The sequence below is a fragment of the Seriola dumerili genome, unplaced genomic scaffold (genome assembly GCF_002260705.1).
Source record: "Seriola dumerili isolate Sdu_G_001 unplaced genomic scaffold, Sdu_1.0 BDQW01000226.1, whole genome shotgun sequence".
Lineage (NCBI taxonomy): Eukaryota > Metazoa > Chordata > Actinopteri > Carangiformes > Carangidae > Seriola > Seriola dumerili.
Window position 1 is genome coordinate 236,913 of NW_019174481.1, and position 27,368 is coordinate 264,280.

General features: G+C 42.2%; 1 protein-coding gene across 1 annotated transcript; it reads left to right on the plus strand.

Annotated features, from left to right (window-relative positions):
• Positions 1-1,855: 1,855 nt before the first annotated feature.
• col6a1 (collagen type VI alpha 1 chain) lies at positions 1,856-24,751 on the plus strand. Its single transcript, XM_022754945.1, has 35 exons — positions 1,856-2,130; positions 2,882-3,011; positions 3,518-3,718; positions 3,817-3,976; positions 6,535-6,648; positions 6,795-6,815; positions 7,565-7,585; positions 7,681-7,725; positions 7,844-7,897; positions 8,045-8,089; positions 8,660-8,686; positions 8,787-8,813; positions 8,925-8,969; positions 9,076-9,129; positions 9,713-9,775; positions 9,862-9,924; positions 10,003-10,056; positions 10,155-10,190; positions 10,284-10,346; positions 10,619-10,681; positions 13,584-13,646; positions 14,472-14,534; positions 14,664-14,714; positions 14,803-14,838; positions 15,009-15,071; positions 19,467-19,532; positions 21,271-21,306; positions 21,658-21,694; positions 21,922-21,930; positions 22,044-22,177; positions 22,465-22,571; positions 23,326-23,512; positions 23,594-23,768; positions 23,885-23,914; positions 24,020-24,751. Exons 1-35 carry the CDS (start codon positions 2,046-2,048, stop codon positions 24,622-24,624), a joined length of 3,033 nt encoding a protein of 1,010 aa, XP_022610666.1. The 5' UTR covers positions 1,856-2,045; the 3' UTR covers positions 24,625-24,751.
• Positions 24,752-27,368: the final 2,617 nt, after the last annotated feature.

Below are 27,368 nucleotides of genomic sequence, written 5' to 3' on the forward strand. Positions count from 1 at the left end.
AGAAGCTGATTTTTTTATTTTTTTTTTTTCAGCCTTCATTTTCCCCTTGTTTCATGCTTGTGTTTGATCTCATCCATGATCGCTTGTGCAAAATAATTTGAATCACATTCTCTAGAACAAACCCACATCTTTGCCATTGAAAGTACAACCTCAAAGATGGATGTGGTGGTGTGTTAAATGTTGCAAGATGCAAAGAAAAAAAAAAAAAATTAACCACAAGTTGTAATGATCTTCAGACTGGAGACACTGGCTGCACTCGGCAGTATTCCTTCTTTCTGTCTGACTCAGAAATGCTGCTAATCTCTCTGCGGAAACTCGTGCTGTGTCCTGTCTGCCAGCAGGCTGTGCCCAGGACATTATGCAGAACCTCTCCGGTTTAGGAAGTATGTGTTGCTGCATTTATCTGCTTGTAATGGAGTTTTATCTCAGCTTGTTTAGGACATGTCCTGTCTTTGTTTCCTCAGGCTGAACGATAATGACTCCTCAGTGATCTAAATCCCACCCGGCAGTTTCAGAACTTAAAAAAAAAGAAGGTGCACAGCAGATTTTCTTTTGTGCTAAAATAGTTTTCACAGTAAAATTGTTACTGCAAAAATTGAAATCACTCCCAAATGCTTTGCTAATGAATTCCTTGTGAACTTATGGAGTAATGTATTTCTGATGAAGGCTGGTATTGAGACATCTAGGAGCACATGCAGCACAATTTTGCGCACTTGTACAGCTGCCAGTAATTCAACAGATTTACTATGAGAGCTTGCTAATAAACACAGATCATTACCAGATGTACCCCCTCTCCTCCTCCTCCTCCTCCTCCTCTCCTCATCCCTCCTTCTCTCCCTTCTTTCCTTTCCTCCCCGTCTCCACAACTTTTTCTCCCTGCAACTGTGATCTCAGTGGAAAATCTGAGTCCAGGCCTTTCCCTTCAGTCCCACACACATATACAATGTCCGCAGCAACCTTGGAACATCCACCCCCATCAACACTTTGCCAAATGAACACTTCTTGCCTACACCTCCCTGCCTCCAATGGAAGTGCTTTACTCAATCCCCAAAAATCCCCCGAAACTCTGCCTCCTTCTATGGAGGTGCGTCTCAATCCCTCAGACCTCTGCCCCCTTCCATGGAAGTGCCTCACCGAACCCCCAAAAACTCCCTGCCCCCTTCCATGGAAGTGCCTCACCAAACCCCCAAAAACTCTTTCCAAAGTCCTCTCCAACAACTGCACACAAAGAGGCAGTAGGGGGCACTGTGTCTCTTCCTGCTCCCCAGGAGAAAGGAGAGAGGACCCCCCCTCTCATCCTCCACCAGTCCCTCAACCACCTCTTGCTTTTATGTTCAGGTCAGGTCTGGACGCAGCAGTGAACCAAACAAAGGACCGACTTTTACAGAAAGAGAATAACAAAATGCTTTCAATATGTGCCTCAGCTGCTTTTCATCAAGCTTGATGAAATTACTCCAGTGTGCATCTATTCAGGGTTTCAGTTCTTGATTGCCTGCACGGCCTATGTGGGGAGGCGGGTGAATGAAAAGGAAACATGAGAAGCTTTTTTGCAGATTTTTGATGATATGTGTTCTAAAAGCATTAAAACAGTCGAAATCAGTCTCTAATTGCACCTTATTTCGTGCAAAGTAAAAAATAAAAATTGTGTGTGCAAGTTGGAGCCTCCTGCACAGTCAGCAGGCTGCTTGGTTATTCCTTGGAACCCCTTTTAAGGAAGCAGACATATCTCGCATTTTGTGTAAACTTTAAGTCTGTGCGCGCTCTAGTGTATTCCCTACTCATCATCCCAGAGAAAGCCCCCCCCTTCTTCCTCCTCCTCCTCCTTCTCCTTCTCCTTTTCCTCCTCCCTCGCCGTGCGCTCTGGTCCTCCTCTGCGCGCTTTGGGTTTCGTCTCGGACAAATTGCGGCGGAGCGCTGGATCACTAAAAGTTCGCCGAATCGATTTAGAGGTACCGGGCTTGGGGGGCCGGAGAGGTTCGGTGTTTTCTTGTCGAGGGACTGGGGTGTGGTACTATTTGAGTTTTTAATTTTTTCGCAGTTTAATCATGGAGACTCTCCGAGGTCTCCTTGCGCTGCTGTGCGTTTTCCTGACTGAAGTTAGTGCGCAGCCCCAAAGACGCAGATTTGAGGGTGAGTTTGCTGAAAATATGTCGCACATTTTTAAAAAAACGTTTCTAATATCTGATGTTTATGGCATTATGTTGCATGTAAACATGTCTTTCTGTCCTTGAATGTACTGAAGTGATGTTTGCTGCAAGAGCTAGTCCAGATGTTCATTGTCTTTGGGTTGCATACCTCTGAAGTTTAACCCGCTTTACAAATCAGCAGCAGAGACGTAACAGCAGCTGAAAGTAAGACCAGAGGATGATGGTAGCCTAGCACATATCAAGTAGGCCCTTGTTTGGTCCCATGCTATAGTGGGCCTGAATAATAGGCTTTGGGTTTAATGCAAAGGAAGATCTACCAGTGCTGTGGATGCCGATAAATATGCACAAGAACCAAAGCAGGTGATAATAATAAAAGCATGCTTCCTTGCCAAGGTGCTGTGCAAGAGTTAGTACCCTATAAGTAAGTACAAGTACCCTATATGCAGCCAGCTAGTACACGGGCACACACAGACAAAGTACTGCACCTGCATCATAAATATGCCTGTGTAAAGATGGTCCAGGAGCCATCCCATGTTACCCAGTGTGATGCAGGTTGCTCCAAGCAGCATCATGTTGGCCTGAAGGCCTTCAGCGCTGCAGCAGTGTTACCCCCTGCTGATGTCACTTCAGTTAATGGACGGATGGATGTTAATGTGTTTTGGATTCACTGGATCTTGAGGATATGGATGATATATTTGCTGACAGCCATGTTTGTTTGTTTCCTTTGTGAGCAGAGTGTCCTGTTGACCTTTTCTTCGTGCTGGATACGTCTGAGAGTGTCGCCCTCAGGCTGAAACCCCCCGAGTTTTATATTGACCAGATCAAAGATTTCACCAAGCGCTTCATAGATCAACTACATGACATGTAAGACACACACACACACACACACACACACACAGAAGTATTAGAAAGTATTCAAATTCTCAACTTCTAAAAGTAGCACAGTGTAAAGATGCTCCTCTTCAAATAAAGGCCCTAAATTCAAAAATATTACTTAAAGATGAACTTAACACCTCCGTCCTATAGCTTCTCACATTTCTGCAGTGTCCAGGTGTACACTGGGACACTGTGACATCACTGCTGTGCGTGACCAAAGGTGCAGTACAGCACACAACTTGGCCACACCCATTGATGCTGTATGTGGTCTGACATTTCAACCAGCACCTCAACAAAGTACCTCAAAACTGTACTTAAGTACAGTATTATAGTACAGTACTTAGTTACATTCCACCATTGCCTATCTGCACCATGTTGCATAGTGATTGATTGATTGATTGATTGATTGATTGATTGATTGATTGATTGATTCTTTATTTGATGTTGAGTTGATGAGATGACTGTTACTCTACTTAACACCTCTATGTATCCAGGAGGCACGAATGTGACCGCACGCTGACATGGAACTCAGGAGCGCTGCACTACAGTGACGAGGTCATCATTGTGCGCCCACTGAGCGCCCTGGGCACTGACCGTCAGGCCCTGAAGAGCGATATCGATTCCATCAAATACATCGGCAAGGGCACACACACTGACTGTGCCATCAGGAGCGGCCTTGCTGAGCTGACCGTGGGGTAATAACAACACACACGCATGCAGTGTACACTTTAGCAGATTAAGTAATCAGCGATCTCATTTCCAAGTGTGTGTTTGTGTGTCTGCCTGCGTGCAGGGGTTCCCACTACCATGAGAACAAGTACATCGTGGTTGTGACTGATGGCCATCCTATAACTGGTTACAAAGAGCCATGTGGAGGAGTGCAGGAGGCTGCCGCTGAAGCCAAGCAACATGGAGTCAAAGTGTTTGCTGTCGCCATCGTACCTGACCAGGAGGTACGTTAGTGTAATAAATACCCCAGCTCCTAACCTTACCTTCACCACTACAGCTAAATGCATAATTACCCCAAAAGATTAAATGTTAAAGGTCTGGGAAACTTATTTTCTCTATCAGTTTGTTAATATAAGTAATGGGGTCCTACATGAACACATAATTTTCAGCCAAAATTACAACAGTTTAGATTATTTTCCAGACAGATTTTCTGCATTTCTTTTTCTCTGTGTTCAGTTTGGAAATGGTGGTGTGGCATATATTTACATCCGGATTTAATGACAGTTAACGGGTTGTTTCTGCCGCTGCCAATCACATCCAATCAAACCACACCTGCACAGACCTGATGAAGTTGCTTGGTTGTGTTGGAATATAAAACTCTTCACAAATAATACTGACAGATGTTTTTTTTAACTTCTCATTAGCTCATTTACCTATGGATGTTGACATGTGAAACCAAGTTTTTAGGAGTTTTTAAGATTTTTGTTATATATTTCATTATATCTTATCTATTTGTACACTCATAAAGTTATTGGTCTCTCAAGTGCACCTCAAATGAAAAAGATGGGGGGACACAATCCACAGTCTTAGGTGAAGCTTAAAGGATAAACAAATGTATTTCAAAGTTCAGAAAGACATTTCATACTAAATAGATTCTATATTTTGAATATAACCACTTGAAATAAAATACCCAGCCTACTGACTCCTCGTCATTCAGCTTCAGCTGAACATTGACGCACAGGATTTACCCTTTAACATAAAAGTAATTATAAACTTAATGTTAAAACCAAACAGCCCTGAGAAGAAGTGAAGACCGATGTCTGTGTGTGAACTGACACTGTTACCATGTTGTCATGGAAACATGTTCCACTGACTGTAGATGAAATGACATGACGTAAAATGAAGTAAAGAAACTTAAAGTGAAGCAGTTTAAAGTAAAGAAGTGCAGTGAAGTGATGAAGTGAGATGAGGTACAGTGAAGTGAGATGAGGTACAGTGAAGTGAGATGAAGTTCAGTGAAGTGAGATGGGGTACAGTGAAGAGAGGTGAAGTGGGATGAAGTACAGTGAAGTTCAGTGAAGTGAGATGAGGTACAGTGAAGAGAGGTGAAGTGAGATGAAGTATAGTGAAGTGAGATGAGGTACAGTGAAGTGAGATGAAGTTCAGTGAAGTGAGATGAAGTTCAGTGAAGTGAGATGGGGTACAGTGAAGAGAGGTGAAGTGGGATGTACAGTAAAGTTCAGTGAAGTGAGATGAAGTACAGTGAAGTGAGATGAGGTACAGTGAAGAGAGGTAAAGTGAGATGAAGTTCAGTGAAGTGAGATGAGGTACAGTGAAGAGAGGTGAAGTGGGATGAAGTACAGTGAAGTGAGGTGAAGTGAGATGAAGTACAGTGAAGTTCAGTGAAGTGAGATGAGGTACAGTGAAGAGAGGTGAAGTGAGATGAAGTGCAGTGAGGTGAAGTGAGATGAAGTACAGTGAAGTGAGGTGAAGTGAGATGAAGTTCAGTGAAGTGAGATGAGGTACAGTGAAGAGAGGTGAAGTGAGATGAAGTACAGTGAAGTGAGGTGAAGTGAGATGAAGTACAGTGAAGTGAAGTGATGAAGTGAGATGAAGTACGGTGAAGTGAAATAAAGTGCAATGAGGTGAAGTGAGGTGAAGTACAGTGAAGTGAGGTGAAGTGAGATAAAGTGCAGTGAAGTGAGATGAAGTGAAGTGAGTTGAAATGAAGTAAAGTAAAGCGAAGTTCAGTGAGGTGAAGTCAAGTACAGATAAGTGAAGTGAGTAGAAATTAAGAATAGCAAAGCAAAGTATAGTGAGATGAAGTAAGGTGACGTGAGATGAAGTACAGTGAAATGGGGTGAAATGAAGTGAGTTGAAATGAAGTAAAGTAAAGCGAAGTGAAGTATAGTGAGGTGAAGTCAAGTACAGATAAGTGAAGTGAGTAGAAATTAAGTAAAGCAAAGCAAAGGGAAATGAAGTATAGTGAGATGAAGTACAGTGAAGTGAGTTGAAGTGAAGTACAGTTAAGTGAAGTGACGTTAACTAAAGTAAAGTGAATATAGACAAGCCCACTAACTCTGCATAATGTTCATTATTGATTTGAAAGGACAAAGTCGTGTTTTAAACACAGACTGTAAACTGTTATACAGTTTGTACAGTATCTGGATTTCCAACCGTTATTCAGAGACAACATTCTGCAGACCATGCAGTATCTTAAAACATTCATTGTCAGGTGTTTATGTGAATTGCTGCCAAGAGCCAAGATTCATTCTTCCCACTGTGTGAACTCTGTGGCCTGATGCCTAGAGTCTGACAAAAAAAAGATAGGTGACCTAAATTTCAGAGAGATGTGAACAAGACTAAAAAAATCCAATCACTGGATGATGGAGTTAATTCGGGCAACAGTGGCTGAAGCTAGTTGGGGTCCTACAAACAGAACTGTCGCAGAATAAAGCTTTTAGAGATCCGTTTTACCAATCAGTAACATGCTGTTGTTTACCAGAGACCATATATTGTAGGTGCCACTTTGTGAAGGTGCTTGTGTTTTGTGTCTCTGCAGGAGGCAAGGCTGGCACTCATTGCCACAGACCATAACTACAGGCAGAACTTCACCGCTGCAGACAATCCCAGGTCCACCAAGATGGGAACCATTCGAACCATCATTAATATGATCGTTTATCTCCTCTTTTTCTCTTCTCTTTCTTCTCTCTTCTACTCTCCTCTCCTCTCCCCCCTCCTCTCCTCTCCTCTCCAGACTCTATAAACAGAATTAAACATTTGAATTTTAAATTCAGTTGTGTTTTCTTTTCTTCTTTTCAGACAAACGAGACAAAGGATGTGGTATGTCATTTTCTTTTTGCACGTGTTTGCTTACAACAGTTTTAAAGTAGAAAGTTTACTGTGTGTCTATTAGTGTATCACTTGGATTTCCTCACAGTTAGGGTTAAGCAACATTGCTTAAAAATATCATCAATAACCTTTAAGCTTTTTCAGCAGTTTGTATAAAATTGTGATAGAGCTTGAATTAAAACAAAGTGCTGTTCTGTATACTCACTAAATGTCATGGCTTAAAAATGTTTTCAAAGTAAGTTTATGTTTATGGCTTTGTGGCTACTAGAGCTGTTTATCTCTTGTTCTTTTCTGGCTCAGTCTTTGTTTCTGGCAGCTTGTGCTGCCATATAAACTCTGCTAAACACTCTCAAACTCAGGAAACATGGCGGAGTCACACAGGAGCACCACAGGAAGCTGGAATGAGCGCATGAAAAGCAAATTAAGATTGCTGCGATATTCTGGGTCCTGGTTAATTTTGGATCTCCAACAAAACCACTGCAGTCATATGTTAAATATTGGACATATTGTCCAGCCGTGCTGTTAGACACGGTGATGTTAAGTTCAGAAGACTCCAGTGAACATTATTATTTAAGTATTTTCACTTTGAGATCAGACCATAAATCATAGGGTCATACCCCATCTGCCTAGATTTGAAGAAAAAGAGCCAATAATCTTCAATAATCAATAATCAAGCCAAACATAAAGACATTTTCCCTGCTGTAAGGTGTTCATAACTCTTCTTTTCTCTTTTCTTCCAGTGTTGCTCTTTTGACTGCAATGTAAGTATGCTGTTTATTGAATTCCTCCCAATTCAAATGCTTTTTTGGATTACATGTTTTGAGCAATTGTTTCATTGGTTGTTGTTTGTTTGCAGGCTCCAGGAGGGCCCAAAGGACCAGACGGAGACTCTGGCTCAAAGGTGTGATTATCATACGAATACATCTTATGTCAGACACCTACTGCAGCCAGTTCATTCAGTTGCACTTGGAAAATGAAAAATAAATGAATGACCTTGTGTTTGTTTTTCCTGCCTACAGGGAGAAACAGGTAGACCAGGAATGCCCGGAGAGAAAGGAGATATTGGTGCCGTGGTAGGTGATTTCCACAATACACACACACACACACACACACACACACACACACACACACACGTAAAAAGGACACAACAATCACCACATCTCCTTGTATCTATCATGGAGCACAACCTAATAAAAATGAATTATTTTGCTGTGTTACAGGGTAAAATTGGAGATCCTGGTCCTGTTGGTTACGGTGGAATGAAGGTAAAGTTCACTTCTACCACTCACGAAACATGAGTAGTGTTTATGTTTTTTACTCTAGAGAATAGACTGAAAGACTGTCTGGTGTTGAATCATTGGATGCCACTGAGATTTTAACAGTAGTGACAATGATGCAGACAAAAGCTGAGCGTAATGATGCAATGTTTGTAATGATGAGGGGATTTAATGGAGCTACCTAACCAAGCCAAATGAATGGGTTTACACGGTCGACACAATACCGTGTCTTTCAGTGACATGTGTAATGGGTTATATCTTATCGGCACACACATATATAAACTTTTTTTTTCTCCAGTGCTTTACATATTGTTCACATTGTAGTCTTGAGATAACGGCTTTCTTTAGCAGCCAAGTATTTAAAGCAGATTTTCATCCTGTGAAAGCCCTGATTCAGTTTTTTGGTTCACATAAATATTTATGACCTAAAAACAAGGATGCTGTCTAGACCTTCTGAATGTATTTATGATCGTGTAGGTGAGACTTTACTCACCTTATCCGTGACCTCCAGGCTGCATATCTTGATGATAATAATGATTTGTGTATTTCCGTTTCCAGGGAGACCGCGGCCCCAGAGGAGAAAAGGTACTAACAGATCATACAAATATCATACAACATACTTTTAACAGGACTCAGTATATATTCTGTATACTGACTGACCGATGTTGTCTGTGTTTTCGTGCAGGGTGAAAGAGGACACAAAGGCTACAAGGTGAGCGCCTCCTGATGCTCTCTCATCTGCGGTCGCTCTGAAATCTAATGGTTAATTTCTTATTCCGTCACTTTTATTCTCATTTATTCTGTAATTCATTTTCCTTTTCAGGGAGACAAAGGTCAAAGGGGAGATGATGGAATTGATGGACGCAAGGTGAGTTACAGACCCAGACGTCCAATCAGTACAGCTCTGTCCATCTGGCTGTCTTCCTTTTACTGATATTTATTGTCCTACATGTTTCTGTGGTTTTCCTCATTAGGGTGAAACTGGTTTCCCTGGTCTTTCCGGCTGTAAAGGATCTCCTGGATCAGATGTGAGTTGTACATCTCATTTTCAGAATAATCCCACTGTTATGGTCTTCAGACAGCCTGAATCACAACCAGGTGGAAACCAGTCATTAGAAGTTAACACACTCTGACAGTGACATCAGGTTTGAAGACTGCAAGTACACAGCCAATCAGAAATGTAGGCGTAAGGACACACACACTCTGTGTCTTTTTTATTTTTGTGTCTTGATTTTTCTCTTGAATTAACACGCTCAGACAAAGTCACTTCCGTATCTGCCCGGGGTTCAGCTTCATTGTTTACACATCATCCATTTGCATGTTTAGGAATGTCTCTGTCGGTGCGGCCCTGACCAGTATCAGCTAATGACCTCAGTCTGCCTGCCTCGAGGGCCCCGGACGCAGGGTCTGGGGCCCTCGAGGCAGGCAGACTGAGGTCATTAGCTCTTTAATCACCACTTCGTTTACATTCTCTGCTGTCAGATTGTTTAAATGAACAAACACACATGCAGACATGAGCATACATGCACAGCGGGCCTCCTAGATTGAAAGTTGTGGCTTCAGCTGCTTATGATCATGTGCTGAAACTGTGTCCGTGTTTCATGTTTCCAGGGGCTGCAGGGAGACACTGGACCAAAGGGAGACTCTGGTCCTTATGGAGTGAAGGGAGCAAAAGTAAGATTTTGGAAGTACTTGCGCCGTCAAATATTGTCAGATAGTCTTTTTGTGGCGTGTGATAAGACATTTTCTGCTTATTTCAGGGAGATCCTGGAACGCCTGGTCACCCAGGAAATCCTGGAAACTATGGACCTCTGGGACCTAAGGTAAATCAATACAAAGAGAAACACGATGAATGACAAACGACAGAGCAAGAAATAAGACTTGTATGTGTGTCTTGACAGGGTGATCGGGGCCCTCGTGGACCTGATGGAGACAAAGGAGAGCGTGGAGATGATGTAAGTAATACTTCTCCTGGACAATACCAAAAATATCCACTATGCAACGTTTAATGGCCCATCTAATATCCTGCTGTGTGTGTGTGTGTGTGTTTCAGGGCTCACCTGGACCAGATGGACCTCGCGGCGATAAAGTAAATAAATAAAATTAATATTGACTTTAAATGAGTGTTTTGTGTGTATTGAGCTGCCAAAGTATACATTAATATCTTTAAAATGTCTTGTAGGGACAAGTTGGAGAGAAGGGCGAGCAAGGTTCCCGTGGAAACAGAGGTCCAAGAGGAGATCCAGTAAGTGATGATAAGGATGATGATGTGAAGGAATGAAGAATAGATCCCCACTCCCTCAGGGGCTGTCTGATTTCAGCGTCTTCCCCTTAGAAATTCATGGGAAATGCAGCTTGGCGCTCATACTGAGTCGTCTGTAACCACACTGACCTTAATGGAACCCACACTTATTATTATAGTGTCATTCGTTGTGTACTCCTACTGATCTAACTTTGTTTAAAACTTGGCTCTGTCACCATAAGCTCGCCTTAAACATTTCTTCTTTTCCTTGTCAGGGGGAGCCAGGACCCCGTGGAGAGCAGGGGAGGGAGGGCCCAACCGGATCCAACGGAGAACCCGTAAGACACACACACACACACTCCAATATAAACACACACAACAGTTGAAACAGGCACAAACAGAAGCTACGTGCGCTGATTGTTAGCCTGTTGTTTCAGGAGGCGACACAGCCCTAAAAACGAACCACCCACTTTTCTCTCTGGCAGCGTCCTTTTTTTTTTCCAGTGGGAGAGGGAACGCGTGCACATGCTTCCTGGTGTGCGTGCACATGTGAGCACTCACATCCATATTTCATGTTGAGGAGGAGTACATTGAGAGATGCTTAAACAGAGGCGAATCTGGCTGGTGCCCCAGAGCGCTGCCCACTCCTCCATGCTCCATCTCCCCTCTCTCATTCTCAGTTTTTACTCCTCCTGGGAACATCGACACTCACTCTTTCCCCTCTGACTCAGTTCTTCTCTCCGTCAGCTTGAGCCAAAGCCTCAGTATGGTTTTTCTTAATAAGGCACCGGGCAGTGTAATAATAATAATACGTTACAAGCGTTAGTTGTGGTAACCTCCATGAAGTCAGAAGTTTCAATGGCTCTTTTGTGCTTTCGGCTGCTCCTCCTTTCCTCATTAGAGCTGAATGGTACAGAAAACATGGAATAACTGACATGTTGGGCCGACCTTATACACTCAGGAAAAACTGTATCCTCACAGCAGTTATGTGCTGTACATCCTCTGCACTCATTCTACACTGTCAAGCTACATTTCATGGTAGCACATCTATATAGCACTAAATTGTAATACATTAGCAATATGTAAATGTTAACTTCGATTTAAGGAAGCACTGTGATATAATCTCTTTTTCTGCCTTACCCAGAGTCAGCCGAAAAGAGCACTGTACTCTGCATAGATAGTCCTGGTTGCGTTTTAGCCTGGCTGTGCTCAAAGCCAGGAAATGGAGAAACAAACTAAAGTGCAAAACACGCCTTCCAAGAACTACCAAATGTCCCTGTGCACATATCCATCAATACGTTCAAGTGTTTTATTCCAGCAGTGTGCGAACAGTGACTTTGCTTTAAGGACAAGACTGAGGTGTTGCACGTAGCAGCAGGCCCCAGCTGTTGCAGAGATGTTAAACGCTAACTCCTTCTGTAAACTAAAGCGTTTTGTTGTCATCACTATAAATTGTGTGTCAAATTCACAAGATGCAATGTGTAAATCAGACACCTTGGGTGGTTTAGAAAGCGCTAATTTCCACACTTAGCTGTTTAATCTCACGCATCCAGTCTTTTTTACCAAGTTTGGCTACACAACTACCATGGACAGACAAAAATGATCTTTTTTATTTGGCTTATATCTAAACAAACAAGTGGTTCGTCCAAAATGTTGGGGTGTTGCATAACATGTTACAAACTGTGTGATCTGAAAGAGTCTTTGTTAGCTGCGAATTAGATGCTATAGCGTGATGCTAGTGGCAGTGCTGTGGACGTTGTTCAGCATATTTAAACATATTTTGTGGAATTTACCACGTATTGACATAATTTCATTTCATTCAACTTTTTGACTTACTCATCATGTAGACACATTAGCTGGAAGATTGTTATACATACATAAGAATAATTACTTACAGTTCCTTGAATGACCACTTGTCGCTAGCTCTAAAAGCAGGTCAATCCCCATAGACTCCCATTGAAATGCCCGACTTTAACACAGAAATAAACATGTTTACAGTCTGGTACAAAAAACGGTTTTAGTCTCTACGGTTAATTTCTTCAACTGTGTGGGGGGTGAATTTTTATATAACTCACCTGTTTAAATGTTATTAAGGCTCAAAGTTCTGCATAATTGAAGGCATGCTGCTTTGAGTGACAGGTGGGTGTGTGTGGATGCTTGCCACAAACCAAGTAACGCCAAGATGGTGATGGTGGAGCAGCTCACTCTGAGCTTCAAAACAGCCTTTTTAAAAACCTGTGGGTGACATCACAGAGGCTACGTCCACCTTTATATACAGTCTATGATGCAAACACTTCAGTTTAGTGTCGCAATAACAGTTTCCAAAAAAAGTCACTTCACTTGGCAAGAGGTCGGTACACAGGAGAACAAAACACAGAAGGCAGACTGGTCCAAAAGGAGAAGGCTGAGACGAGGTCAAAACTGAGGGCAAAAGTCATACACTGAGGGCAAAACATTAGGAAATAAGGCGGGAGCCCTTATCACAAAGGTATGAAGACGAACCGGCACAAGGCGACAGGAGAACGCAGAGTAAATACACCTGGAGAGGGGAGACAACGAGACACAGGTGCAGCACATTAGGGCGGGGCCGACAATCACAGCGGTGGGAAACACACAAGGGCAGGAAGTGAATCTGAAACGAGAGGGAGAGTTAGTGAAGTCAAAACAAAACAGGACGTATATAATAAGACATGACATGGTATTAAAAAATATATAAGAAACTGAAAACATGATCTAAGAAGCAGACACCTGAGTGTTGTCATGTTCCCAGATCTCAGCAGTTACTTTGGTTTGTACAATGTCATCATAACAAATTGAAATAATGCACAAAGATATAAAAAAAAAATAGTTATAATTATCAAACAGACTTTTTCTTTAAAGAGCAAATAAACAGCAGATGAAAATATTTTGCTGACCTCCAGAGGTTTATCTTCTCACCTGGCTGCAGTGATGTAGAAGTGTACTCCGGGGCGGATCAGTACATAGTGACATCACCAGTGGTTGTGGTTACAGTGAATCACTGCTTCTCAGCTGTGTAGTAAGTTACTCTTTTAGATGGGAAACTTCAGGTTAGTCTCCGGTCTCAGTCATCGAATTCCAACAAATTCTGACAAACAAATGACAAATTATGACAAAAAGAATTATGATTCTTTGTGAGGAGAATCAATCCATGAAGAAACCTAAAAAGATTTTTTAAAAATTAGCCAGATGAAAGTCATTAACAGTGTTGTTGTTTTCCAGGGCGAGGCTGGCAAGGTCGGTCCTCCTGGCTACAGAGGAGATGAAGGCCCACCTGGACCAGAGGTGAGTCCAACAGACCACACACACACACACAGATTATTGCGTACATATGTTTAAAACCCCTGAAAACGTATTTACTAAATCAGTGTCTTACAGTTAGTGACAGGATCCTACTGGAACATACAGCTGGTGTCTTGTCTGGTCACTGTTAATCAAACAGTCCTGAAGCCAAGAGTATTAAACTCTTCATAAATAATACTTTAAGATCTTAATGTCTTATTTTTTTTTATTTAGTGTGCATGTTTAATATTATAGAAGGACAGAAATAAGCTTTCAAACTAAGCTATTGAGTTTTTGTGTCTCATATTATATTATATATATTTAATATTATAGAGAAATACTAAAGATTTGACACTCAGAGAATAAAGCCTAAAACATAAGTGCTCCAACTTGGCACTGTAAACCACTGATTATTTCTATAATCGATGTAAATGTGCAGTTTACTGCCATCAAAAAGCTGTTGTCATCACTAACCATTTATATTACAACTGTTAACAATTATTACTACAAGACCTTTAAAGCGTCTGGACTCTCATAATCTCAGTAATCAGCCAGGCTGACCTGGACCTGGAACAGACTGTAGTTACTGATTGTTGCGTAAGCAGTTAAAAGTCACTCTGCTACAAGTTAAGAGTTTTTACACACATGCACACACACACACACACATGCACACACACACATACACATACACACACACACACACATACACACACACACGCACACACACACATACAGTTCCTTGACAACATTCAAGCAAACATATGTAATGTGTTTGGATCCAGTTGGATGTTATATTTCATGTGTTTAATCATTCCTTTCGTCTCACAGGGACCCAAGGGACAGAGAGGAATCAAAGGATCTCCAGGAGACAGAGGCCAGATGGGGGAGAGGGTGAGTATGGGAGACGGGGGGGCACGGGGAGAGACAGATGTGCGCCATCCATCATAAGCCCTGCCATGAGGTTTGCGTGTGTGTGTGTGCGCGAATGGATCTTCAAGTGTCTCTTTTTCTGCGTTTCAGGGAGAGGATGGCGTCCAAGGAAATGGTACTATAGGTTGTCATGGTTTCCAGGTACGTGGTCATATCCGCACCATGTCATGTATAACACACTACGCTACATTTTGAATGTTTAGATTCTGAACACTTGCGTCTCCTTTAGGGTTACCCTGGGGCCCGCGGAGACCCTGGTGAGCCGGTAGGTCATTTCAAACTTCCTTTAACTTGAGAATCAGACTGTCGCTGGACTTTTATTAGTAATCAGTTAAACGGGCCTCGCTAGCTCTTTGCATTTTACATACATTTTAAGCTAATGTAAGTATGTTAATGTCCGCTAGTGACCCCTAACACTTGCTGTGTTACCCTCAGGGCGGCAAGGGAACCCCTGGACCCAAAGGAGATGACGGAGATCCCGGAGATCCAGGCCTCGATGTGAGTCTGCTTTTTTGACTTGCTTTTTTTTTGGAGTTGCTCCTCGCTCTTGATCTCATTTTATCGTTCCTCAATCCCTCCTTGGCAGAGCGCTGACAGGATGTGAATCACATGTCTCGTTTTATTGGCACATTTACATATTTCTTTTTTATTGTTTTAACACTTATGATAATATAGAAATGTGGATGTGACTGTGTCTTCTTTTCATTTCATGTCTTTCATTTTGTTTTTCTGTGTTAGCTCCTTATATACTTTACCACTCTTTTTTTTTATCTCTTTTTATACTCTGTCCTTCCTCTCACTCTCTCCTTCTGTTCTGCAGCTGGGAATGCTCTCTTAAGTCGATCTGAACTCATTTTGTGTGTGTGTGTGTTTGTGTGTGTCACTAGGGAAGATGGCTGTGATGTGATGCAGCTGTGTATATGTCGTTGTTAAGGATACCAGGAAATGAGCAGAAACGATGAAGAGACTGCATTACTCTCTTTTGGTGTGTGTGTGCGTGTGTGTGTGTGTGTGTGTGTGCGTGCGTGTGTGTGTGTGTGTGTGAGTGTGTGTGTGTGTGTGTGTGCGTGCGTGTGTGTGTGTGTGTGTGAGTGTGTGTGTGTGTGTGTGTGCGTGCGTGTGTGGCAGCGACTGTACGTGTTTGTGATCATCCGTGTCCATACAGAATGCCAGTTTTAACACTTTAACCCCCGGGTTCAACTTGGTCGTGTTTACATTGAAATTACTGCATTTCCAAGGTTCATGTTTCATGACATAAACATTTCTGCACATGTTTGAACGTCTCTCTCTCTCGTCTGTGCGTCAGTGCACAGTGACCTCTTTTCTCCAAGAGGAGTCACACTTTGTAAGCTTTGGATTTACAGCGTCAGATCAGTTTACCACTCATCAAGACTTAGTGGTACTGAAGCACAGTGCAGGATTAGATGCAGAAAAAAACCCCAGTCGCCCAAATGTTTACTCTTTGCAATTTTTTGCTTGTCCGTGAGTTGTGACAGCAGCAAACAGGAAACATCTCAGAAGCCCTATAACTGATTCTACAGCTGTGTTGATCAGCGGCTTGATTTTAAAGCACCAATTCATTGACTCAAAACATGTCGAGTCAGTTTAGAAGAAACAGTTGTAATCATCACAACACCGTCTTGGTTTCAAACTTGTAAAAGCTGCTTGTTTGTTGCTCCGCTGACTTTTCTAAAGACTACAAACTTGTGGTGGGATTTGGAAAGTGGTTTTCAGGAATGTAACGTAAATGGACTAAAACATATCAAATAAACCGTTTTGTCATAGACAAAGCCAGAGCCAGTGCTATGCTAAGCTAAGCTAAGCTAAGCTAACCTGCTGCTGGGTGTAGCCTTGAGAGATAAGAGAGTGGTAGCAATCCTCTCATCTATCTTGGCAAGAACGTTAATAAGAAAATAGCACAAAATGTCAAACTACTCCCTTATCATCATTGTCTATTTCGTTAATCTTTCCTCTGCTGTTCTTCTATTGGTCCGTGACTGAGTCCTTTGCACAAATACTTAATTAGCTGCCGTTTTTAATGTATCTCAATGGAAAAAATGAATCCATTACATTCTACTTATCCCCAGAGGCATTCATCCGTCTCTTTGTTCCTTGTTACGCCTCTTTTCTCAGAACAATCGCTTGTTTGTCTCTGTAAGTTTTACTCTCAGCCGTTCACTGTTTTGGACAAGGCGCTGGAATCTGTTTGGCTTGAAATCATGAAACTGGATAACAACAGTTTCAGAGAATCTGATGCCACTGGGTTCATTGTGATTTTGGAACAACTGGATTTCTAAATTGTTTAAATATTTTCACACTGTACGGACACGTACTTTGTTGCCTGGCCTTCCCCTGGCCAGAGGGGACAGGAGGGGTTACACATGGGTGTGTCAGAGAAGATAAAGGTGGAGACTTTTGACTTTTACCACCAATTCAACTTTTTGGGCCGACGTGCTTTGAAATGCATAATATACACATATATTCGACGAGGTGCGACAAGCAGTCAAATCTGTCCGTCTGTCTGTGTGTCGTCAAATATTATGCCATAAACTCACGGACATGTGTTTGTGTGTGTGGATGATATGGCCCATGTTCTTGACATCAGTGTGTTTAAAGTTGAGAATGTGCAGTAAGTGGAAACGTGTGTGTTTTTACTCAAGGCTGACAGCAACTATGTTATGTGTATGTGTATGTGTGTGTGTGTGTGTGTGTGTGTGTGTGTGTGTGTGTGTGTGTGTGTGTGTGTATGTGTGTTAAAAGCCAGGTGCTGGTATTACTGTCTCTCTCCCTCCCGCTGCCTCTCCTTCATATCTGTCCACTGGAGGTACATGGTTGTGCAGCAGAGGTACAGATCTGCTTGTTTGAGTCGGCGTCGATCTCAGATCAAAGAGCAGAGAAGACTTATCGTGATGATTTGTGACTTTACAGTGCCAGTCGGCCCTCTTGCCCTCGCTACATCTCGTTTCTGTCTGGCACACTGAGCTGTAAATAAGTATTTATGTGACTACCAATCACGATGTGTTTGGAGCAGAGAATTAAAGGTTAAAGTTTGTCTAATAATGATCTTTGAGACTTGAGGACACTGAGTCACGTTTCTGGTTCTTTGTCCATCTTTACTGAAGAGAATACAGGCAGGTTTACAGTTCAGTATTGTACATGACTGAATGTGTTCTTTAAAACAGACGCTACCCTTAAATCTTCATGTGTTTACGAGCCGTTTCGAAAGCTGTTTCTGGAGCATAACATTATTTAGCGCGATGTCCGCTCTCCGCTTCTCCCATTTCTGAAGCTGCCGGCAGTCTGCCTCAAACCAAACCACCCGCATTTCTTTAAAGTGTGTAACAGTATCTGTGGGAACATGCAAGTTAAAAATGAGATAATTTTCCTAAATTGACTTATTGACTTATTGACTTGTGTTAAGCCCTTTATTTTCCGCACTTCTACAATCTCACAGTGCTGCAGCTGCAGGGGCTTTAGCTGCCCTCTCTTCCTGCAGCTGCGCTGGGGTGGCAGATAGCTGGATAGAGACGAGCAGATCTGGTTGCAATTAAGATTTGAAATGGATTTAGAGGCTTCCCTCAGAATAACTGTACATGTTGGCAGTGATTTGAGATGAAACCCCTCCCTCTAAAATGATATACTGGTGTGTATTTGTACAGAGCGGGATAAAATATAGTCAAATATTGACTAAAATGTACAAGTAAAAGTACAAGTAAACAAGTGCGAGTAAAAATCCAAAGTAAAAGAGTAGAAGAGAGGACTTTTTCATGTTCTGGAGAAGTCCCCCGTTAATCTGCAAAGTAACTGTTGCAGCAACCAAATGAGTGTTAAGTGGCCACCTCCTTAAACATCTCATCTATACATCTATATATAAAAACACTTTGGAGTCTCTTACACCCGACGCAATGTGGCGCCAAACACAATGCAAGTGTCTTTTGCTAGTTTCAGACCGACGCAGCTGTCATTTTCCCGCCCAGTGCCCACGTTTAAATAGCAAATCTGAGCGTCCATGGGCGTGTTGGTTTTAAAATGAGGTGTGGTCAGGCGCATTGTTGGCACATTGCTGTCTTGAGGCAGCGGAAAGCGATTGTGCAATTGACCGAGAAAACCCTGGGCTGAATTCAATGGCGCAGTATTTCACCGTTATTTTAAGGGCGTATCCTGACATTACTGTACTGCTTTTGGCATTGGGTGGTTGTTCCAGAGTGCAGTGCCATTATGTGACTGTTTACGTGTTTACCTTTGTCAAATCGCCTTAAAACAACGCCACACTGCACCATACCTAGATATAACCCACACAGTCTGTGCACCTGCCACCTTGTGCTTGACATTTATTATTAAAATTTCAACAGAGGGTGCAAAATATTAAACTATTAAACTGCACCCTCAGAAGTCAGGCCCTTTTTCTCAATGTCATTCATCCTTTCCAGTGGAAGTATCTCAAGGCTCCATATTAGGACCAGTAACCTACTTCTCCATGAACAGTAATTAATCTATTCTATTAAGCGCAGAGTCACATTTAGTTCAAATTATTGAACATCCTAAACCTAAAAGTTGTATGAAATGTCACTGATTTTAGTTGATGTGCAGATACACGCACATGCACATGATCTTAAAGATGAGAAGAGGAACACGTGCACATAACTGGGCCGTCCCCTGCAGTCATATTTAGGCTTCCTAGTTTTTATAACACACCTTCAGGACACAAATCTGTCAACTTGTCAGAAAATATTTCACGTTGCACCCAAACTGTGACTGACGTTCGCAGCAGCACATATTCAACATGGATACTGTAGTTTGAAAAAAATGTAGATGCGTTTATTGAAACAAAGAAACTATACAAAGGTTTGGGCCTTTCTTCTAATCTCCATGTCATTTTTTCTCTTTGCACAGAACGACGAAGGAGGAAAACCAGGACCAAAAGGGGCCAAAGGTCACAGAGGACCTGAGGGCAAACCGGTAAGAATACCACAGAGCCAGGGCATGAGTGTGTGTGTGTGTGTGTGTGTGTGTGTGTGTGTGTGTGTGTGTGTGCACTTTATCTCCAGATGTATGCAAGTCGAGACACTGGAGGGGCTGTTGTCCACAGGCTCTCACATTCAGACATACTGTAGTTTTGGGATCATTTTACCTTTTTGTAAATACTGACGGCGGGAAGTGGGCTCAGTTTGAAATTATGCTGAACCTAACATCACAAGATTAGCCTAGCTTAGCTCTGTTGAAAATTACATTTTAATTTACAAATCTATAAAGCCAGTCTTAACGAAGTGAGACTACATCATGTGTCACTGCCACAGCGGAAGAAACAGGATTTTAGTCATTTCCTATCACACCACAGCTTTTAATAACGATTACTCAAACTGGAGCGATTAGGGTATTTGTTGGGAACTAGTTTCGGCTGCGGATTAATACACATTTGGTGATTTCATGAATATTTACAGCACCAGGACGGTAAGCAGAAGAAACTACAGTGTCCTGTGTGCGTGGTGATGAAGGAACATGTAACTCACCTCCATGTTGTGACTCACTGATGAGTTTTTAATAGAGTTTGGACAAAAACAGAGATCTACATATGTCTAACAGGCTTTGGCTACACAAGCACCCCTTGTTAATAGGATCAAAACGTTGATTTATTGACAATAAGAAATATAAAGAAAATCACCAAACTCACACTTTGAACAAATTGGACTCACAAGTACAAAACAAACCTTCAGCGCTGTGTGGTTCCCTACCTGTGGCTGGAGGTTGCTACTGATCACAGAGACGTCCAGTAAATGAGCTAAGCTTCGTTAACCTCATCTCTCCACAAACCACATGCTAAGACGTTTTTTTTAGTTTGGCTCAGTGTAAGAGGGAAAGATGTGTGTAATAATTCTCCACCTCTTTCACCAACTGGCAAGAAGAAGCTTGTGGTTCTGGACCGTGAGAAAAAAATGAACAAAGAGTGGATCTAAATATAAAACTGTGTATGAAGACATGTTCTCTGGGGCAAACTATCAGTTCTCAAACTCTACCCTCAAAAACATTCCCATCTTTCTTTCTCCTGTCTACTCATCCTCTTCCTCCTCCTCTTCCTGCTCCTCCTCCTCCTCCTCCTCCCTTCCCTCCCCTCTTCTTTCAGCCTCTCTGTTGTCTTGTGTCTGTGTTGCGTATTTCTTCATGAACAGTTTGCGTCATGTGATTCTCAGTTTCTCTCGTCTACAATTAACGTCTCTCTCTCTCTCTCTCTCTCTCTCTCTCCCTCAAACAAACTACGCTGGCGTCTCTGTCGCAGAAAAGAATTCTCTTAAACTGAGTTTAATTTCTGTTAAAACAAAACAGATGTTTTTTCCCCGCAGCTGAGCAAAAAAACAAAGTGCTGTGGCAATGAACTTTTTGGAAGATTCACATGTTGTTGCAGGAAGATAGCAGTGCAGGAAAAATAAAAAAAATGTGTGGGTGTGGATGTGGGTTCTGTGACTGAGGGATTCTGGTCTGCAGTCAAGGGAGTGATGGTTTTCCAAAGAGTCACCTTTTTTTTTTTTATTCCAGTTAAAATAAAAAACTCTTCCAGGAGTCGCTGTCATCTAAAAGTCAGACCAGATAAACTTTTATCCGGCCAGTTTTTCAAACAGATAAACATACACATCTATCAGGGCGATGAATCACTCGGTCTGCCTATCTCCTGATCTCACACTCATCCTCTCTTTCCATCCAGGGACCTCCTGGGCCTCCTGGACCACAAGGAACTGATGTGAGTATAAAAAAAGATTTGATCTGAACCCTTGGCCTCAGTTTAACCCCGAGACAGGAGAGTAAAGTACCACAGGTTTAATTCCCTCTTCAGGCTGCGCTAGTTTTCAACCTGAAAGTGATACTGTATGTTCAGTCCAAAGCCACACATCCAATTTCCTGAACACAAAAACCCATAGCCTTTCATCAAAACAGTCCTCTAGGTAAAATATGACCATTGTCATGTTTTCTTTTTCTTTCGGAGCGGCTTGAAACAGTCTAGGACCTGGTTACGTGTTGTGTTTGAAAGTTATGTAATGTGATTTAACAGCGTATTGCAGTACTGTAACGTGTACTCCACCTCTCTCTTCAGGAATGTGAAATTCTGGATATCATCATGAAGCTCTGCTGTAAGTTACACACTCAACACTGGAAGAAATGAAACCACATGCTCTCTGCGTTAAACACTTTTGAACTCAGGGCCTGATTACACAAACATGCAATCAAAACCTGAGGAATGTGAGGGTTTACGTGGGTTATGTTGTGTGTGTGTGTGTGTTTTTTTTTCTGCACAGTCAATTAACTTTCATTTGTATTTTCTTTTTTCTTTTTTCATCCTTTTCTAATCACTTGGCAGCCTGTTGTGGTAAGTTTGCGCCCAATCTACAACACAGTCATCATTAGGTTATTGCCGTCGCTCCATGGCGAGTTTGGGCCAGTGTGGTTTAGTTTATGTGTTTTTTTTTCCTGTGTCTTCAGAGTGTAAGTGTGACTCTCTGGACCTGGCGTTCGTTGTGGACAGCTCAGAGAGTGTCGGTGCCGCAAACTTCGCTATTGCCAAAGACTTTATCATCACGGTCATCGACAGACTGATCAAAGACCAAAAAGTCAAGGTAACACCCCTCTTGTCTTGACATTTAACAGAAAACAGATTTTCACAGATGTTAGGAACTGCCCGCCTTGTTGAGAACAGAACTCAAAATAGAAAGTGTGAATGAAATATATTGTCTCTGGTTTTGCAACTGGCTCTTATGTCTCTCCAGTGACTCTCCCCTTCCAGTTTGGATATAATTAGTCAGGATGGGTGGGACGCAGAAATGTTGACAGAAGAAAACACATGCTTGTAGACATAACACACAGACCAAAACACACAGTCACCATGCAATGTTTCTCTTTCCAGTTTGCAGGTAATGAGTCAGGACTGAGTGTAGTCCAGTACAGTGGAGAGGCGGCCCAAGAAATTGTGCGGCTGGGCGAAAACGTCGATACCCTCCTCGGTTTTAAAGAGTGAGTTCACATGCTCGCAATCACAATCCCGCCTGTCTTAATGCTTTTTTTTTTTCTTCTGTGGCTTGTTCTTTAAAAGTGTCGCGTAATGGTGATTCATAAAGATTCAGAGTCACCACTGCTGCTGAGGTTTGATTTCAGTGTTTCAGCTGGAGGTTACAGCCTCTCCAAACCAAACACACTTTGCCTCGACTTCACACGAGTCCGTATTTGTTCGCTGTGTTTTAGCATCACAACAAGCTCATAACCTTCTTCAAGGAGAGGCAGTGCAGCTGATAGTTTCTAACTCAATATTGGCTGATTACATTTTCAATAGTTATCTTGTTTGGTGTCTTATTGACAGTGAGGAGAATAATTACAACGTCATCACTTTGCACCCGTTTCAAAAACATGGAGTTATCTTAACTACACATTTATTTTACTCACCATTTTTTTTAAGTTGAGAATTAAACATTGTAAATTAAAAGAACAGTGTAACAATTTGGGAAAGACGCCAAGAGTGACGTGATGATTTTCAATCATCAGTCATATCTATATGATAAGTACAGAGCTGGAGCCAGGGAACAATTAGCTTAGCTTAGCATAATGAAATAAAATTAATTCCTCTCATTTCATTATTGACAAGACTGCAAACAAGCCTACTGTGTATGTTGGAGTGCTTTTTTATTATATATATATATATGTAAATGTAATGACTTTTCTTAAAAAGCCATACATTTTTTGTGTCATCAAATCTCTATGTGTCTGTGTGCAGGAAGGTGAGAAATTTGCGCTGGCTGGCTGAGGCCACATACACAGGCGAGGCCCTTGATTTCACTCTGAAGAGGGCGATCAAGCTGATGACAAACAAGAACAAAGTTGTCCTTGTTCTCACCGATGGCCGCTCTGATACCGACAGGGACAAGGTTCCCCTCAACATACTCTGTGGTCAAGATGTCACGGTGAGTAAATGTTCATGCCAGACCCTTTGACTAAAACACTCAAGTAGCAGCTATCCTAAGAACCTGTTTCCTCGAATCCAGGTGGGTGGTTTAGGAGTGAAGGACTACTCGGGCCGTGAGCCCAACCAGGAGCAGCTTGAAGATGTGTCGTGTACGAATGACCCGGTCAAACCGGGCTTTTCAGATGTCCTGAACAACTTTGCTGATCTGCTTGATGACACTTTCCTGCAGAATCTCACATCCAAAATCTGTCAAGGTAAACACACACTCATAGGCTGCACACAAACACGCGTCCTTGGTCATTTCCATCAACTGAATATATTGTACCAACAGCAGATAAACTGACTGAACCCCTGTTGTTTTCTTATCCAGCTAAGAAATGCCCAGACTACAAATGTCCCGGTAAGTCCGTTTTACAAGTAAAGTGAATTGAAAATGTATAATTGTTATTTTGGCTTGGAAACAGCTACTGATCCGATGTATTGTGTCTGTGTGTGTGTATTGCAGTCGTTTTCACTCAAGCTGCTGACATTTTGATCATGATGGACAGCTCGGCCAGTGTGGGCCAGAAGAACTACGACATAAGCAAAGAATTTACCCAAGCCTTGGCCAAACGTTTCCTGAATGCACAGAAGAACCCGGGTGCTTCTGTCAGAGTGGCTGTGGCCCAGTACAGCCGAAGTGCCCATATAGTGCAGCACCTGACCAACAATTTTACCATTCTGTCTCATAACGTTACAATGGCGCCCTTCCAAAATGACGGCACCAACTTGTTACAGGCCATGCAATTCGCCATTACGCATTTAACTCGCCGTGGAGACGCATCAGGAGGCATCAAGAAGGTGGTGCTGTTCTCTGATGGGAGGTCTCAGGCCGTCACCGAGCCCGTGTTGGTGAAACGTGTTCGCGAGGTGGCGGATGCCGGGTTGGAGCTCTTTGTCATCGCCGCTGGCAGCCAGGTCAGTGAGGCCAACCTGCACACGCTGGTGAGCAGGGGGCGGTCGGACGACCTCTCCTACGCCCAGCGCCACCTGTTCCGTGTCGCAGATTACCCCTCTCTCCTCCGCGGGGTCTTCTCCCAGACCGTCTCCCGCAGGGTGTCCGTCCGCTAAACGCAGGGCCCCAAACAACAGGACCAACACGCTTTAGATTTTTAGTCCCATTATGATTATTCAGTCTCACTCATTTACCGTACACTGTGTTCAAGTACTTTTAAAAAAAAAAAAAAAAAAAAAAAAAAAAAAAGCGAAAGACGTTTGTGTGGCGGTTTTTTTTTTTTTTTTTTACCCGTATTTTACCAGGCAAGACATTAAGAACAATTTTATGGAATTTTTAGTTTCATGAAATTGTTCTTATAAAAGAAATAAAATGTAATCCAATGTCCATGGGACTTTTTTTTACCCTGAGTTGAGACTCCTAGGTCGACCATCTCAGGCTGTGGACATTCCACCTTCTCTGCTTGGATCATTAGCCCGTAACCCCCGTGATGGCACCATTTTAGAGTCTTAGAGGTTGTAGCGACAGTAAACAATTGGAAGGAATTGCTGGGAGGCAAAACTCAGGGTAAAAAAATGTCCCATTTCGAAAAAGGGGCACTTCAATCCTGGAGAGCCATCAGAAATGGCCGCTTCTAAACTTATTTCTAACTTCCACTAGCACTGGGCTGATTTCTACTCAGGTATTCTGCAGTCCTGTATCACTATCAGCTCTGACTTATCCAAAACAACTAGTGTGAGTTTAAAATGGCTCATTGAGGTTACACTCTTGTCTCTCCAGGACTGGAGACTCCTGCCACCTGAAGGATTGTGTTTACGGTCTAATGTGGAGTTATTTTTGTAGCTCTTACCACTCTTTCAAGTGGTGCCGGATGGGCACTATCACAATATTACATAATGAGAACACAAGTGAACTAACCACAGCTGTGAACTGAAAACTTACAGATACAAATTCTTTGGCAAGTGCCTGCTTTACCTAAATGACTGGTAACCTGGAGGGCGGGCTTATGATTGGCCGGTCAGCTTTATTTTAAGTTTTGCCTCATGAAGCTTCTAGGAAAAAATTAATTGGAAAAGTCATAACATGTTCCCGCTTTGGTGAGAACTTACACCCGACATCACTTGAAAGCTCTATTAGGTCACCAAATCGACAGGGGAAACAGGATGTGACATCAGACAGACTCTCAAACAAAACCCATCAGGACTTCAACTGGTACTAATGAGGACACGACAGCTGGACTCAACATGTGTGAGTGTGTGTGTGTGTGTGTGTGTGTGTGTGTGTGTGTGTGAGAGCACCTCTGTGTGTACATGCCTTACATGTGTGTGGTGGTAAGGTAATTTTTTATGTGTAGCCTTGGGCGTTTCATAAACAGTTGTACAGGGGTCACTGGTTCAAATTACAGAAACCTGTTCTTTATTGTCTGCACAGAGACCTCAAACACACACACACACACACACACACACGCACACACACCTTTGTACTTCATCAGTGAGGTAGGAAAACATCTGTCATGGTTGAGGGCTGGAAAAGAAAAAACTTAATGGGACTCATGCTGCAAGCCCCCCACACCCACACACACCCACACACAGAAAACACACACACACCTTTTAAATCGCCTCAACTGTAAATTCCAGATCTTCAGTTTTGTTCTTATCAGTGGCCCAAAGTGGCTGTACTGTTGTTATTATCTGTGGTGCTATTAGTCTCAGTGTATCAGCCTCTAGCCATGTTGTTAAAGAAGATATTTTTACCTGAGGACACACGACCTCAGGACTGTTGTAAGGGCTCCTTCAATAAAGGTTGCTACACCAAACTGTCTCTGCTCATTTTTATCCACTCTCACACACATAAACACACACACATACACTCACACACACACACACAGAGAGAGAGAGAGAGAGACAGACAGACTTGAAATTTCAGTTTTAACGTTGCACCTCCATGTGTACATGCATAAATAAAGCTCTACCGTTCCTTCTTTGACAAAAAGTCACTATGAAATTCAAACACAGGATGTTTAGCCATGATTGTTACCTTAAAGGAAAACTATGTATTTTGAGCCTGATAGTGACATTGACAGAGGGACTGCAAGCCCCCTTTAAACCTTGGCAAACCCCTGACTTCTCCATCGTCCAGTCAGATGTTCAATTTTTCTAAATACTATGGTTTATGATATCTTCATGTTTAGTGCTAGTCAGTCAATTTGTCTCTGGTTTAACATCGCTGCTTGGTACATACATATAAATATAAATATACATATAAATATATACAGTTAAAAACTACAAGACAAGAGTGTTGGATGGGTCAGACAGTGCAAAGGAGCAATGAAGGTAGTGCAAAAACTAGATAATAAATAATAAATAGTAGATAAATATGCAGGCAGGGGATGAGTGTATATGTCCATTGTGTGCGATATTATAATGTGTAATGTTGATTGTTCCTCTATGATTGATTTGGTTGCTGAACCAAACCAGACAGTGATTAGTAAATGATAGCAAAGTTAGAAACTAAAGCAGGGAACACTGACAGCATTACTGCACCTGCTGAACATTATAGAGTGCTGCAGGGATGAGTCCTAAGACCCAGAAAGTAGCATTGCAAGTAGCAGTTAGCATTTTAGCACTTCCGGTTTCCTCAGGTTTTTTGGACTGGGTTTTTTGGTTGGATTAAATAAGTTCTGTGGTTCACACAAGCTCAACACATTTTCACTTTTTATTCTACAACATAAATATGTGGGTAATTACTTCAGTCATGATTTCTTTCAGCTTTTATGCCTAAATGAGACTACAGAGGTTGTTAAACATCATTAGCATGTGCCGAACATGAGAACCAGTCCACCTTTACAGCCTCACTGTTT